Source organism: Physeter macrocephalus, chromosome 20 (assembly GCF_002837175.3).
Source record: "Physeter macrocephalus isolate SW-GA chromosome 20, ASM283717v5, whole genome shotgun sequence".
Lineage (NCBI taxonomy): Eukaryota > Metazoa > Chordata > Mammalia > Artiodactyla > Physeteridae > Physeter > Physeter macrocephalus.
This window is the reverse complement of record NC_041233.1, coordinates 5,931,687-5,947,520: the sequence shown is the minus strand read 5'-3', so window position 1 is coordinate 5,947,520 and position 15,834 is coordinate 5,931,687. Positions and strand designations below refer to the sequence as shown.

At 38.8% G+C, this 15,834-nt stretch overlaps 1 protein-coding gene across 3 annotated transcripts in view; it reads left to right on the top strand.

The window, feature by feature from the left end:
* B3GALNT2 (beta-1,3-N-acetylgalactosaminyltransferase 2) overlaps window positions 1–15,834 on the top strand; it is a 50,943-nt gene that overhangs the window by 18,951 nt on the left and 16,158 nt on the right. For 2 of the 3 annotated variants that reach the window (XM_024115742.2, XM_024115747.3), the window contains exons 4-5: window positions 2,292–2,485; window positions 7,504–7,599. In XM_024115742.2, the coding sequence (XP_023971510.1) occupies window positions 2,292–2,485; window positions 7,504–7,599 (290 nt within the window). The remainder of the gene's footprint in view (window positions 1–2,291; window positions 2,486–7,503; window positions 7,600–15,834) is intronic. The other variant, XM_024115746.3, reaches the window with a different exon arrangement.

Here is a 15,834-nt window from a genome sequence, read left to right as displayed (position 1 = left end):
CTAGCTGTATGACCTTTGAACAGTTATTTATTACTCTGTGCCTCAGTTTCGTCATCCGTAAACTGGGGGTGAAAAGTACTTACCTCATAGGGACTGACTTGAGGATGAAATACGTTGATACATATGAAATATTTAGAATAGTTCCTGGGACATGTTCAGTATTTAATACTGTTATTTTTAAAGGACCTACCTTTTTATAAAATTGGGTTGCAATCAGCTTTTTAAATAAATTGGACCATATTTTCAGGTCTGCATTGTAAAGCAGAGGTTTCTTACTTAGGATGTCTATGAATTTAGTTAACAGTGTAAGCAAAATTTTTGTGTATGATTGTTTTTTTCTGGGGAGAGGGTGCTTTAGCTTTCACTGGGGTCCCAAAGGGACCATGAACCTAATAAAATATTGTATCACTGATGATGTAAGAGTAACCTAGAACAAATTATGTTTGAAATCCAAAACCAAGCCAAACCAAATTTTAAGAAACCTTACCTTTAGATTAACCAGACTTTTACTATTTTAAGTGCTATTATTCATTAATAGTAAAGGAGTGGAGTTTTTCACTAATAGAAAATTTTCATATATAAAATACCTAGGTTACCAATTTTTAAAAATAGGTATAACTAAATTACCATTGAACCTAATTTTATCTCTTTGATAATTTAAATGGCATTTAGATTTATTTAAATACCTTAAGGTCGCCGTGAACATTAATCATCACGATACTCTTGGATGTATAGAAGTTTGATTAATAGCATTATCAAAGCAGCAGGCTATCTTGTGTCCAGGTAGCTTGCAGTTCGAGGTACATTTGTTTTAGATAGAAAAGAGTTGTGTTATAATGTGCTTAACCTACTGCCTTTAAGGGACATGCTTCACTTTGGATATCCTGTTTACTGAGTACATTAAAGAGAAAAACTTTTGTTATTATCCACTATATTTGGAGTCTAGACTCTCCGGCCAGTGCTTGCCCCAGCCCATGACAAAATCTGTATCCTCCTTATTTCCCTCTTGCTCATGTGTGTAATTGGGAAGGAGCCATCAATTCCATTTAGTCACATTTTATTTAGCAGCTACTAAAGTGTAAAATAGCATTCTAGGAACTCTAAAGTAGGGATCCAAATGATCTGCTGGAGTATGGGAAGAAAACAGGATTTCTTTTTATCTGAAAATGAAATGTAATCTTTATTAATATTGAATATATTAACTGACATTAATATGTGTATATTTTGTACATAAATATGACATTAATATGTGTACAAATATTTTTAACTGATTGGGTTGTGTGATCTGTAAAGTTGGAAAACCACAGCTCTAAAAAATACAAAGAACTATGATAGAATAATCTTTTAAAATAAGTTTTTATGTTATTTCTCAAGGTGACACTGATATTCTCAGCCATATTAGCTGCTTCATATAATCTATCCTGATTCATTTATGGTAATTGAGAAAATTTTCCAAAAAGGACTGTTTTTGGCTTTGATTAGACAGCTCTGGGGGGATAGAAAAAGCACTGAATTCGAAGTCAGTAAATCTGGGTTTGATTCCTGGCTCTGCCACTTTCTGTGACCTTAATCAGATGCATCTCTGGGCCTCATTTTCTTAATCTGTAAACTGGAGATAATGTCACAACCACATAGAGTAGTTGTAAAGATTAAATATGATGGGAGATGGCACATAGTAGGTGGTCAGGAATGCTTACTGTGTTTGATGTGCTTGTCTTTTTTAAGTCAGGAGAAAGTGATATGCTTATCATCTTTTATCAGTACTGTATAGCACTATAAAGAGTTTTTCAGTGTTATTTGAAGTGGTTTCAGTTACTTTTGTACTGTGATAATTGCCCGACATCACAAAAATTGCTCAACAAGACATAGAGTTTTTGGAATTTGCAGAGCAAGACTAAATTTACTCATTATTTATGACGGCAGTTAGTACTGTTTTTATTATCCCCATTTATCCAACCTTTCCTAATAGATGCCTTTAAATTTGATAGTCTCCTGTAGCGTTTATACATACAGACACACACGTGTATAAAAAAGTTTATTAAAGTAGTTCTTATAATTAAATATTTTACTTAGATGTGGTTGAAAACTTCATTCTTAAATTTCAAAATGAGTTATTTTTTTTCTGGAAGCAGCCATATTTCTGAAGCACTTTAAAAATTCATTGCCATTTGTGAAAGAATTATATAACATATAATTATCTAGATTTTGCTATCAAGCCCACTTCATATTAGTAAAATAAAAGGTTGTTTTCGTTTGATTATGTAAAACTCCTTTTCTCATTACTTCCTTAGTTTTGAATCAGGAAATTGAGGCGTTCAGTCTTTTGGAAGACACTTCATCAGGGCTCTCTGAGGACCGAGTTGTCAGCGTGAGCTTCCGAGTTCTCTATCCAATCGTTATTACCAGCCTCGGGGTGTTTTATGATGCCAGTGATGTGGGTTTCCAGAGGAACATCACCGTCAAGCTTTATCAAGCAGAACAGGAGGTATGCACTGCTTCGTACATGCTTTTCCCCACTTTTCTCTTTCAAAATCATCAGCTTTTCCTCATGACAATGAGTAGGTTGGGAGACTTCCACCTTTCTTCCCTTACTGATTAGACACATTATATAGTGTAATGTATTACAGTGCTGGTTTGAGGAGAGAATTCCAATGAATGAATGTGTTATACCTAGGAAAGGAGGAGTTGGACCAGATTAGAAATTTCCAACCTAAAATCCCCTAAATCCTAAGGAATTTCAAAAGTTGATAACGAATATTTAAAGTTTGGGATTTATAGGTATAAGCAAGTCTTATTGCCTCTTTCTTCCAACCCTAAAAGTCTACCATCATAATACAGGCTAACAGCTGCTTTAAATTTTTTTTGTAATAAGGGTGTAGAGGAAATAAAAGTTTAAAACAGCTAGGGTTACTGTTTCTGATATTTGAGAAAACCTAATTTGCTCACAGAGTGTATCTGAAGGAGTGTAGCAAGGAATTGTATGTGAAAAGATCTGTTCCTGGGTTTTAAACTGCAGAAATCTTGAAAGAATTATACAATGAGCACCCGTATATCCACCACCTAAATTCTACAATATTTTGCTGTATTTGCTTTATGACATCTATAGTCATTCATTGATCTATCTTTTTTTAAAAATGTATTTTAGATTAACTTACAGGCATCAGTACCCTTCAACCCTAAACATTTTAGTGTGCATATAATTAACTAGACTTTAATATTTGTTTATGGTTTAAAAAAATTTACAGAGTGTAAGGTGCATTCAGTTTTTTAAACTGTGTAAACCAAACCAAACTGTGTAATCCAAACTCCTATTACCCTACCCCATTACCTAGAGGCAACCACTGTTCTATATTTTTTTTTTTTACATGGACTAGTTTTGCCTGTTGTAGGATTTCATGTATAAATAGAATCATATACTAAGCCTGTATAAGGCTTCTTTCACCCAACATAATGGTTTTGAAACTTATCCATGTCATTGTGTGTATTAGTTAATTTTTCCTTTTCCTTTTAATTGCGAAGTTGTATTCCAACAGTATATGATGTTTATGTGTTCTGTTGATGGGCATCTGGAATGTTTCCAGGGTTTTTCCTCCTTTATTCTGTTACTGTGATGAATTACATTTAGTAACTTTGCAGTGTTAAATCAATTTCCTATTCCTCTTGATCACAACATATTATTCTTTATATATTGCTGGAAATTGTATTTCTTGTGCATGGCATGTAGTTGGGTCTTCCTTTTTATCCAGTCTGGGAGTCTCTGCTTTTTACATGGAGGGTTATTCCATTTATATTTAATGCATTTATTAAAGTGGTTGGATTTCAGTTTTTCATTTTGCTATTTGTTTTCTGTTCTACTTTTTTGATTTGTTTCTATTTTCCTCTGTTTCCTGCCTGCTTTCAGGTTAATAGAGTATTTTTTACAATTCCATTTTAATTTTTCTGTTGTTCTTTTAGCTACAGCTCTTTGTACTATTATTTTGGGGGAGCTTGGTTGACATAAGAATTACAATATATATCCTGAACTTTTCAGTCTTCTTTAAGTTAACATTGTACCCCTTCATGTAAAATATAAGAACCTTGCCACTATATAATTCCATTTACCATCCCCTGTCTTCTTTGCTCTAGTTGTCATATGCCTTATATCTATATGTGCTATAAATCCCACAACACAGTGTTACAATTTTTGCTTTAAACAGCTAACTGTATTAAAGTAATTTAGAGGAAAAAGCCTTTTATATTTGCCCACTTACTTACCGTTTCTGGTGCTCTTCATTCCTCCTGAATGTCTCCTTTATCCCAAATTAAATTCTTTACCAGTTTTCATAGTGCAGGTTGACTGGTGATGATTTTGCTTAGTTTTCATTTTTCTGAAAATGTTTTTTAATTTGCCTTTTTTCTTCCCCTCCTTTATTTTTGTGGGATATTTTCTGGATATTGAAATTCTGGGTTGACTTTTTTTCCTTTTCAATATTTTGAAGATGTCATTCCAGTGTTTTCTGGCCTCCATTTTTTTCTGGTGAGAAGTCAGCCTTCCTTCATATTGTTTCCATGTATGATGTATGTAATATGGGTTTTGTTTTGTTTTGTTTTTTTCCTGGCTAATTTTAAGATTTTTCTCTTTATATGTATTTGGTTTTAAGCAGTTTCTCTGTGTTGTACCTTGGTGTGGTTTTTCTTTGTTCTGCTCAAGGTTTGCCAAGTTTTTCAATCCATAAATTTATGTCTTTTACCAAGTTTGGGAAACTTTCAACTCTTATTTCTTCAAAAAATTTTTCCCAGCCCCATTTCTCTCTACTCACTCTGGGATTCTAGTTACATGTATGTTAGACCTTTTGGTACTGTCCCACAGATCACAAAACTGGTTTTTTTTTTTTTTTTTTTCAGTTTTTTCTCTTTTTCAAATTTGATAATTTGTTAATGAGTATTCAAATTTATTGACTCTTCTGTCATAGCAAATCTGTTAAGCCTAGCCAGTGAATTTTTTTTTTTAGATATTGTACTCTCTAGTTCTATAATTTCCATTTAATTCTCTTTTGTAATTTATATTTCTCTAAAATTTACTATTTTTCTAAATTCATTTTGAGCATATTTTCTCTGTGGGCTTTACCTTACTTGTAATAAGAGTTTTAAAATCGTATGTCTGCTATTCTAAATTGGAGTCATCTTGGCCTGTCTTCATTGATTATCAGTGTTTCTCTTGCACATGGTAACATTTTCCTGTTTTATCTTACATCGAGTAACTTTGGATTATATCCTAGATATTGTGAATAATTCATTAATAGGATCTCTGGATCCTATTATATTCTTTGAGGAGTATTGATTTTTTTGTTTGTTTCTTTCAGCAGTCAGTTAAATTAGCTGGGCACAGACTCTAAACTCTGTCTTCCTTGTAGTGAGCAGCAGCTGAAATCTCTAGTTTATTCTTTTGGACTTAGATGGGCTGCTTGGATTCTGCGTTGAATATGTACTTCGTGAGTCAGCCACAGATTAGGACAGAATTTATGTGAAGAATTGAGGATTCTGTCTGCGACCCTTTCCTTTCTGGGGTTTTCTTCCTCACTTGTTAGCTGATGTGTTTGTCTCCACCCTGCCTTCTGATTTGCAAACAGAAAGACTGCAGTTTTTATTTCAGAATTTTAGTTGCCCCCTGAGGTATGCCTCAGACAAAGAGCCATTAAAAAAAAAAAGTGGGGGAAGCATACCCAGTGTCTTTCTCATCTCCTTGGTATTGCTTTTCCTCCAGTTTCTGCCTGCTTTGTGTACTTCCAGTGCCTTCAGCTCTTTCTCTTTTTTTTTTAATGTTTTGTCTACTGTTCATAATTGTTATCTATAGGAGAATTGGTCTTGATATCACTGGAAGCAGAACTCTGTTCATTTTTTTTAGGCGTCTTTTAAAATGTTTTTGTATTTATTTATTTATTGGCTGCATAGGGTCTTAGTTGTGGCACACGGGGTCTTAGTTGTGGCATGCAGGCTTTTTGTTGTGGCATGCTGGTTCCAGAGCCTGTGGGCTCAGTAGTTGCAGTGTGTGGGCTCCAGGGTGTGTGGGCTCTGTAGTTGTGAACAGGCTCCAGAGCACATGGGCTCTAGTTGTGATGCACAGGCTCTCTACTTGTGGTGCACAGGCTCAGTAGTTGCGGCACTCAGGCTTAGTTGCCCCGTGGCATATGGGATCTTAGTTCCCCGACCAGAGATTGAACCGGCGTCCCCTGCATTGCAAGTTGGATTCTTAACCACTGGACCACAGGGAAGTCCCCCTGTGTTATTGTTAATGTTGATTGTTACTAACAGGTACAATGTTAGAGTCACCAATAAACACACAAATCAATGAAGATTAAATTTCTTGTTTGCAGTTTATCCTATTCCTTTGTCCTCTAAAGAATTTATGTAGTTTGTAAATGTGCTTAATGACATAAATATAAGAGAGGTAACAAATCTTAGTGATGATTCCAGCGAGAAAAGCTTTGTCGTGTTACTCAAGTATAGGAGTTCATATATTATTGTGGTTAAAGGTTTCATTGATATCGAAGCTCAAATAGGTAACTGGAATAGCAGTACTCTGAATTCCATTGTCAACCTTATCTAGAAATTAGGATCAATCTTGAATTTTTTTATACTTAATTTTCTTAGTATATATAGTCTTTTTTTTAAACTATTCGTAGTGTTTGAGTTGTCACTCAAGTAGTTTGATTCAGATGTACAATACTTTGATCATGTTGATTTAACTTTTAGTTGCCATATTTTTACCCAAGGAGAGGTTAATCTTTGTCCTCAAGGAAGGCCTAATCTCAGGTGGATCATAATGGGTTCACAGGTAGTCACGATGTAAAAAGATACTACCACGGCATTGCCAAGAGCTGATGTTAATGAAAGAACTACACTAATTCATTAACCCCCTTCATTCTGAACTTCTGCATGGTCTTGGTGGCTTTAACAGAAGCGTCCCCTGTGGCAAATCGGTGTCTAGAATAGGTGTGAGAACAAGGAAGTGTTCTTGCCCAAAACAAGAAGGAAGGGCCCAAAGCAAACAATAGACCTAATGAGAATCAGTTCTCTTTTATGTTCCCTTTTTTGTTTTTGTTTGTTCTTCTAAAGGTTCTTTTGGAAGGGGGATTCCTGAGTACCTTTGTTCTATGTAGAAATCTGTGATCTTTCAGTTTATTCTTAACCCTTTGGGGCTAAGCCTAGTAAGTCGGCTTAATTTAACACCTTACACTTCCCCTAATGCTCCCCATTTCAAGGTGTCTTTTTTTTTAAGGTTATCTGGATTATATTTAGTGTTTTAGAACTTCATGACAACTTTGATTATCTTCAGTAGCTTTATTTAATAACCGTGATTGCACTAGAAAACCCAAATGATGCCTAAACCACAGAAGAACAATGTTAGTGACTGTGGTCGGGGCCGCTGAGAATTTAGCCGACCAGCATGTAACTTGAAAACTTGCTGCATGTGCTGTGTCTGACATAGGGTATTTCTTCTTGTCTCTTCCCCCCGATCTGTAGGAGGCCCTCTTCATTGCTCGCTTCAGTCCTCCGAGCTGTGGTGTGCAGGTGAACAAGCTGTGGTACAAGCCTGTGGAGCAGTTCATCTTACCAGAGGTACAGGCTGTAGTAAAGAGACTCTGGTCCCAGTGCAGGCTGCTGTTGGCCTGAGGGTGTGCTTCCAGAGGCAGACACTGCATATTCTCCTGCCAGGACAGCTCTCCAGAGTGGTGGATGAGGCTACCAGCGGGGATGTACTAAGCTGTAGCACTCTGCATTCCTCCCTCCAGAGAGCTGCATCATGCCCCAAAGGTTCCAAACCACACTTTGAAAAGCATTGCATGTTACCATGGTTTACTTAGTGGAGTAGAGAACTGCATGAGTGCTCTAGTGACAAAGGATGCTAATAGGTGTGGTTGATAGAAAGACCAGGCACAGGTACCATTTGAGTAAATCAAATAGTTTGCTTATCTAAAGAATAGGGGGGTGGAGGGAGGTGCAGACAGGATAATGGCAAAGAGATTGGTCACATTTCCAAGATAAATAAAACTTCTCCAAGTAGTGAAAGATGTTTGAAAACATAACTCTTAGGTAGGGACCACCTCAGCTGCCAGGTGCCCTCATCAGCTCTGGAGTTAAGCCCAAATGTGGTTGTATTACACTGTGTATTATTACGCAGCTGGACATGAACACATTGTTCATCCATCAGCCTCAGCCTTTCCAGGCTATTGCAGTCTTGTCTGAGTACATTTCTGAACAGCATGCTTTGGAACCACAGTGTGTAGGGGTCAGTTTCCTGGTCATCTCTGGCGGTCACTTTAGATGAGCTCTAGTTGACAAGTTCCCCCTGCGACATGAACGCTGAATTAAGATGTGGAAGCTGGATGATTGACCAGCCCTGCTGGCTAACCAGGAAACATCTTCCTACCACCAGGCGTGTGGGTTGCCGTTCACATTTATGCAACAGCAAAGTCACACATTTTATAAGGTGCTGTGTATCTCTGGAGTTGAGTACAGGTAGTTAAACTTTGCGTGTTAATTCTGTGACTGTTAAAGGGAGCTCCTTTATTTCACCTATGGGAACCTCTGTTTAAAAGCGTTTTACAGAAGAGCAAAACTAAAACATACTGGAAAAAATTTTCCAGTTTCTCAGTGTTATAAAAAAGACTGTAGTGAACATCCTTACACTTTGTTTTGTGTACATAACTGGTTATTTTCTTAGGATGAATTGGTTCAAATTTCTGCACATTTTGGAGGCAGATAATTTCTGGAGGGCAGTTTAGCAGTTTGTGTCAATTTGAATAATCATCAACATTATATGAGAATGCCTGTTGACCTATATGACCTTTTAAAATTTCATATATGAACTTTTTTCCTTGTTAAATGAAGTATGTACCATCAAAGGTATCTCTTACTCTTAATTAAAAGTAGTGGCTCAACTAAGTAGTATTGGCCAAGTGCTGGATCTCAGTTTTTGAAGGAAGCTACTCTTTGGTTTGTTTACCCATTGACTCAGAAAATATTTATTGCGAACTTAGTATGTGCCAAGCACTGGGGCTATTTGAGACGTAGTACAAAGATCCCTGCCCTTAAAGCAGCTTACGTCCAAGTGAGGATAGAAGAGCCAGCACTGATATTCTGCTTAACTTGCTGTGTCCCAGGCACAGCTGTAAGCAGATTTCCTGCACTGATTGGTCCGCTCCTTTAGGATTGAAGCAAGTCATCAATGAGAGTCCTGCCTTTCTGCTCAGAACCAGCATGGGCAGAACCTCACTCAGACTTTGTGATTCCCAGGGGAGAGGAGTGTGATTCCGAGGGGACCAGGAGCACTAGCACTGTGTTAGGTGCTCTCCAGAAAGGCCTGGAGCCTGCTGGAGGAGGGATTCTCACAGACGACTCACGCGGGTTGGCATGAATAGAAAGGAAGGGCCGCCGCGCCTGGAAGGCAGCGTGGGGCGGCACCTTCAGGTGCAGGTGCCTGAGCAGCCGCCTGTGGGTGCGGCTGAGCCCCGGCGCTGCCACTCGGTGGCCCTGGGACCTGGAGCAAGCTCCTTCGCCTCACTGCGTCTCTTCCCTCCTCTGTACAAGGCACCCAGTTCAGAGGGTTGCGCTAGGGCATAAATGATTTCCTAGATGGAGAACGTTTAGGACATGCCGCCACACAGTGAGCATTCGGTAAATAAATGTGTGCTGGCTTCTTCACTGCTGGTCCTCCTCTGGACTTGTGGTTCCTGTTCTTCAAAAGCAGTGTCTCTCCCCCGGGCCGTTTGGCCCCAGGGGACACTTAGCAGTGTCTGGAGACAACCGGGTGTGGAGCAGCGCCGGCATCTTGTGGGCAGAGGCCAGGGATGTTCCGAACATCCCATGTGGCACAGGACACGTCCCCACAGCAGAGAATTCTCTGGCCCCAGATGTCAGCGGTGTGCAGGTAGAGAAACTCTAAGAGGAAGGAGTCACAGTGTGGGGCAAGGAGAAAGAAGATAAGGTGTAATATTAACTTCAGGCTAATCACAGTCTTATGGGGCCTGCTCCATTATCTTGGTCAGCCTTGTAGAATGAATTACAGTTTTTGATGAGTCCACAAAAAACCATTACTTTCCCTTAGAATGTCCGTAGGAAATACATGCTGAAGTCAGGTGAAATGTATTTTACCTTTCAAGTGATTCAACAACAAAGAACAGAAAAGTATGTGTGTCTAGAGACAGAGATAAAGCACATGTGGCCAGGGACTTCCCTGGCGCTCCAGTGGTTAAGGCGCCACGCTTCCACTGCAGGGGGTGCAGGTTTGATCCCTGGTCAGGAAACTAAGATCCCGCCTGGTGTGTGGCGCGGCCAAAAAATTTTTTAAAAGGCACATGTGGCCAAATGTTAACAGTTGGTGAGTCTAGGGGATTTGGGTGGTAATTTCAACTTCTGTAGGTTTGAAGCTTTTCAGAATAAAAATTAGGTTGGGGCAAGGAGCTGCCTTCCTTGCCAGTGTTCAGGATGGTATATATGGCAGTAGGTACTCAGGAAGGGAAGGACTCAGCCAAGTCAGGTAGTGGCCGTTTTAGTTATTAAGACTTCTACTGGCTAAAGCCTTGTGATCTTTATTTCCCTTGATGCTTTAAGCTAAACTGGCTTTTGGTTTTTCATTACATCTGAATAACGTTTTTTCCTTTTATAACCATGCAGTTATTTAATAGTGTCTGCATCTGGGGGAGTAGGATTATGGATGATTTTTATTTTCTTCTCTCTGTGTATCTGTTTTTTAAATGTTCTGAAATAAATATATATTAGCTTTTATTAAAAGAAGAAATAAACTTTTAAAGATAACATATTCTTTCCTTTTACACAAAATCCTATTTTTGTTGAAAACCTGTTTAATTTTATATAGATACTCATTTTTGCTGCCTCAAGCCTATTGGGCTTATTTGCACAGAAAAAATGATAGTGATGAATGGGTTTGCCTGCCTATCATCAGCAGAGAATGCCCGAAGAAAAACAGATCGTTGACCCCAGTTGCGAGGGAGAAGTGGTTGATGTGTTCATCATCTTATTCCTCCACACTTCACAGTCGGCTAGAGTAACGTCAGCAGTATGGCTTGTCAGCTAAGCAGGGCTCTTGCACTGTTTTCGTCGTGTGACTCACTAAAGCATAAATCTCACTGGGGGTCACAAATTTAAATGGAGACTGCTGTGTGTTTCTTTTAAAATGTTTATTTCTCTAATTTCATATTTCTCTTAGTGCACCTGAAACTAATTTCAATAAAAAGACTATTTTCATTCAACCCGAGTCACTAGAGACAGTATTGTTAGTATCATGGGTACGTATATACTTATTTTTTATGAAAGTTGAAATTCTTTAGAGGTAGTCATTTCTCCAGTCCACAAGAAATCGTTAACAGTTACAGGTACAAAAGTACTGTGTATGTTTAAGCTACTCTGTTGGTTTGGATGACGCATTAGAAATAGGACACAGAAGAAAGGACAGCATAGGTTGCACATAGCTCACTTACGTTATGGGTGAGAGGACTTGTGAGAGCTCATTTTTCCAACCTATACCGTGCTGTTCTTTCCTACCTTTTCCTTTGGTTTTATGATTTTAGCAGGGAATTGCCATAAGGAAGCTGTTTCACATCTGCAGAGATTGCTAGCTTTGTGATTACTTTGTATGAGAGTAGAAAGTAGGCATGTGAGAGAAGAAGTGGGAATAGAAATTTAACTGTGACAGGGGAGGTGGAGAAGGGAGAGCCCCTTCCTCCTCTCATAACAAAACAACTGGGTATCAGTTGAGTGAATAAAAAAGCAGGATCACTTTTTGGGCCAATGAGTTTTCCTGGTAATTACTCAGTTTAGTCAACATTGTTTTTTTTTTTTTTTTTTTTTTTTTTTTCGGTACGCGGGCCTCTCACTGTTGTGGCCTCTCCCGTTGCGGAGCACAGGCTCCGGACGCGCAGGCTCAGTGCCCATTGCTCACGGGCCCAGCCGCTCCGCGGCATGTGGGATCTTCCCGGACCGGGGCACGAACCCGTGTCCCCTGCATCGGCAGGCGGACTCTCAACCACTGCGCCACCAGGGAAGCCCTAGTCAACATTGTTGATGTTATATCACAAGCCAGTCAAACAAAATGGAGTTGGGTGCCGGGCAGAGTCAGGTGCCAAGTGTCAGTTGAATGGACTGGACAGAGAATTGCTTGATTTGTCATCATATTTGCCAGATTTGTAGTTTCAAGGTGAAGCTTTTCTGAGGTCACTATAGCTTTTACTTTGGTATGGTTCATTTGGAACTATAATTGCAAAGATTCCCAGTGACCTAACTGCCACCTCCAGGGGATACTACCTGGAGTCCTTACCCTGGTTGACTGCAGTTTTCTCTTAGCTTATATGATATGCATTCTTCTGGTTCAGCTTAATCTGGCCCAGTCCTTCTTCCCAGTACATAATTTCATTATCTCCTCTTTTGTTTTTCCCTTAAACGTTAATCATTAGGATCTGATACCCAGCCTTCTGTTTATTTTACTCATTCTTCCTGGACAGTTTCATCTATTACCACCTGTTTACTGCAGTGCAGATTTCTTATGAACTCCATACACACTTCAGCCACCTACTGAACTCCTCCACTTGGAATGTCCCCTGGGCGTTCTATGGTGATAGCATCTCCAGCCCACCCATTCTCATCTCCTCCTGTATTTTCAGTCTTGGGTCATAGTATCTCCTTTTTCTCAGGCACCCAAACCAGAATCGTGGGCTTTAATCCTCAATTCTCATATCCAAGCACTCACTAAGTCCTATCATTTCTTTCTCCGAAACTTATTTGGTATCAGTCCTTCCAAACTTTATCACTATTAAAGTTTTAGAAGAAAGTAAAGTATCCCAAGGGGAAGAGGTCGTTGTTGCCGGGAGAAAGACACATGATTAACCCAAAGCAGCCTCACACAGTCAGGGGTCTAGGATTTAGCTTTCGGGTCCTAATGCTGACCTTGCGGAGTGTATAAACCAGAATGTCTATTGATTCATGTTCGATGGGTGTTAGCTCATTAGAGTGATTTGAATTCTTGTGGCCACTAGCTAGGAACCTCCTTCCTGATATGTCAAGGCATCTAAAAAACAATCTCAACCGTACTTGGTGTGGGCATTGAATTTGATTACAGCAGTGGGAGGTGGTGGGTGTTTTTGAGAGCTGCCTCATTCAGGTAGGATGTGACCAGAGTGCTTTATATCTTCCAGTTATTCTATCTCCTCTTAGACATTGCTACTTGTTGCCAAAATTCTCTCTTAGACCAGCTTTCCTATAGTGTTTTAAGGTATTGATTTTACTAATTAAGCTTCAACCTTAGGGCTCTTCCCAGTTATTGGAAACATTGTTTCTTTTACTATAAGAATTTAATTAGTTCAACTCAGAGGGCAGTCTCTTTAAATTTATTTATTTATTTAATTGAGATATAATTGACATATTAGCTTCAGGTATACAATAAAATGATTCAATATATGTATTTGTTGCAAAATGATCAACCCAAGTCTAGTTAATATCCATCACCAGACATAGTTACAAATTTTTCTTATGATGAGAACTTTTAAGATCTACTCTCCTAGGGGCTTCCCTGATGGCACAGTGGTTAAGAATCCGCCTGCCAGTGCACGGGACAAGGGTTCGAGCCCTGGTCTGGGAAGATCCCACATGCCGCGGAGCAGCTGAGCCCGCGAGCCACAACTACTGATCCCACATGCCACAACTACTGAAGCCCACGCGCCTAGAGCCCGTGCTCCGCAACGAGAAGCCACTGCAATGAGAAGCCTGCGCACCGCAAAGAGTAGCCCCCGCTCGCCACAACTAGAGAAACCCCACGTGCAGCAATGAAGACCCAATGCAGCCAAAAATAAAAATATAAATAAATAAATTTATTAAAAAAGAAAAATCTACTCTCTTAGCAACTTTCAAATATACAATACAGTATTATTAACTACAGTCACCAGGCTGTACATTACATCCCCAAGACTTATTTTTTTGTAAGCAGAAGTCTGCACCTTTCAATCACCTTCACTCATTTTAGCCACCTCCTACCACTCACCTCTAGCAACCACCCGTCTGTTCTCTGTATCTATGAATTCATTTCTTTTTGTTTATTTGTCTTTTTCTGTCTGACTTATTTCACTTAGTGTAATGCCTTTGGGGTTCATTCGTGTTGTCACAAATGGCAAGATTTCATTCTTTTTAATGGCTAGTAATATTCCATTGTATATAGATACCATATTTTCTTTATCCATTCATTCACTGACGGACACTTAGGTTGCTTACATGTCTTGGCTATTGTAAATAATGCTGCAGGGAGCATGGGGGTGCATATATCTTTTCGAGTTAGTGTTTTCAGTTCCTTTGTATGAGCACCCAGACATGGAATTGCTGGATCATATGCTAGTTCTATTTTTAATTTTTTGAGGAACCTCCAAGCTTTTATCTGTAGTGGCTGCCTCAGTTTACATTCTCATCAACAGTGCACAAGGGTTCCCTTTTCTACACATCCTCGCCAACACTTGTTATTTCTTGTCTTTTCAGTAGTAGCTGTTCTAACATATATGAGGTGATATCTCATTGTGGTTTTGATTTGCATTTCCCTTATGATTAGTGATGTTGAGCATCTTTTCATGTACCTGTTCACCACCTGTATGTCTTCTTTAGGGAAATGTATATTCAAATACTCTGCCCATTTTTTAAAACCGGCTTCTTTGGCTTTTTGTTATTGAGTTGTTTGAGTTCTTTATATATTTTGGATATTAACTCTTTATCAGATACATGATTTTGCAAATATTTTCTCCCTTTCAGTAGGTTGCCTTTTCCTTTTGTTGACAGTTTCCCTTGCTGTGCAGAGCTTTTTAGTTTGCTATAGTCCTACTTGTTTATTTTTGCTTTTGTTGCCTTTGCTTTTGGTATCAAATCCAAAAAACCATACCCCGAGACGGATGTCAAGTAGCTTACCGCCTGTGTTTTCTTACAGGAGTTTCCTGGTGTCAGGTCTTATGTTCAAGTTTTTTAACACATTTGAGTTGGTTTTTGTGTATGGCATAAGTTAGTGGTCCAGTTTCATTCATGTTAAGCACGTGGCTGTCCAGTTTTCCCAACACCATTTGTGGAAGAGACTGTCCTTTCTCTGTTGTATATTCTTCGCCTTTTGTTGTGAATTAATTGACCACATATGCATGGGTTTATTTCGGGGCTCTATTCTGTTCCAGTGATCTATGTGTGTGTGTTTTTTTTGCCAACACCATATTGTTTTGATTACTATAGCTTTGTAATATGGTTTGAAATCAGGAAGCATGATGCTTCCCACTTTGTTCTTCTCTCTCTCTAGATTGCTTTGGCTATTTGGGATCTTAATGATTCTATACAAATTTTAGGATTGTTTGTTCTATTTCTGTAAGAAATGCCATTGGTATTTTGATAAGGATTGCACTGAATCTGTATATTGCTTTGTGTAATATGGACATTTTAACAAGTTTTAGTTCTTCCAATCTATGATCATGGAATATCTTTCCATTTACTTGTGAACGGATAAAGAAGATGTGGCACATATATATATATAATGGAATATTACTCAGCCATAAAAAGAAACAAAGTTGAGTTATTTGTAGTGAGGTGGATGGACCTAGAATCTGTCATACAGAGTGAAGTAAGTCAGAAAGAGAAAAACAAATACTGTATGCTAACATATACATATGGAATCTAAAAAAAAAAAAAAAAAAAGGTTCTGAAGGACCTAGGGGCAGGACAGGAATAAAGATGCAGACGTAGAGAATGGACCTGAGGACATGGGGAAGGGGAAGGGTAAGCTGGGACGAAGTGAGAGAGTGGCATGGACTTATATATACTACCAAA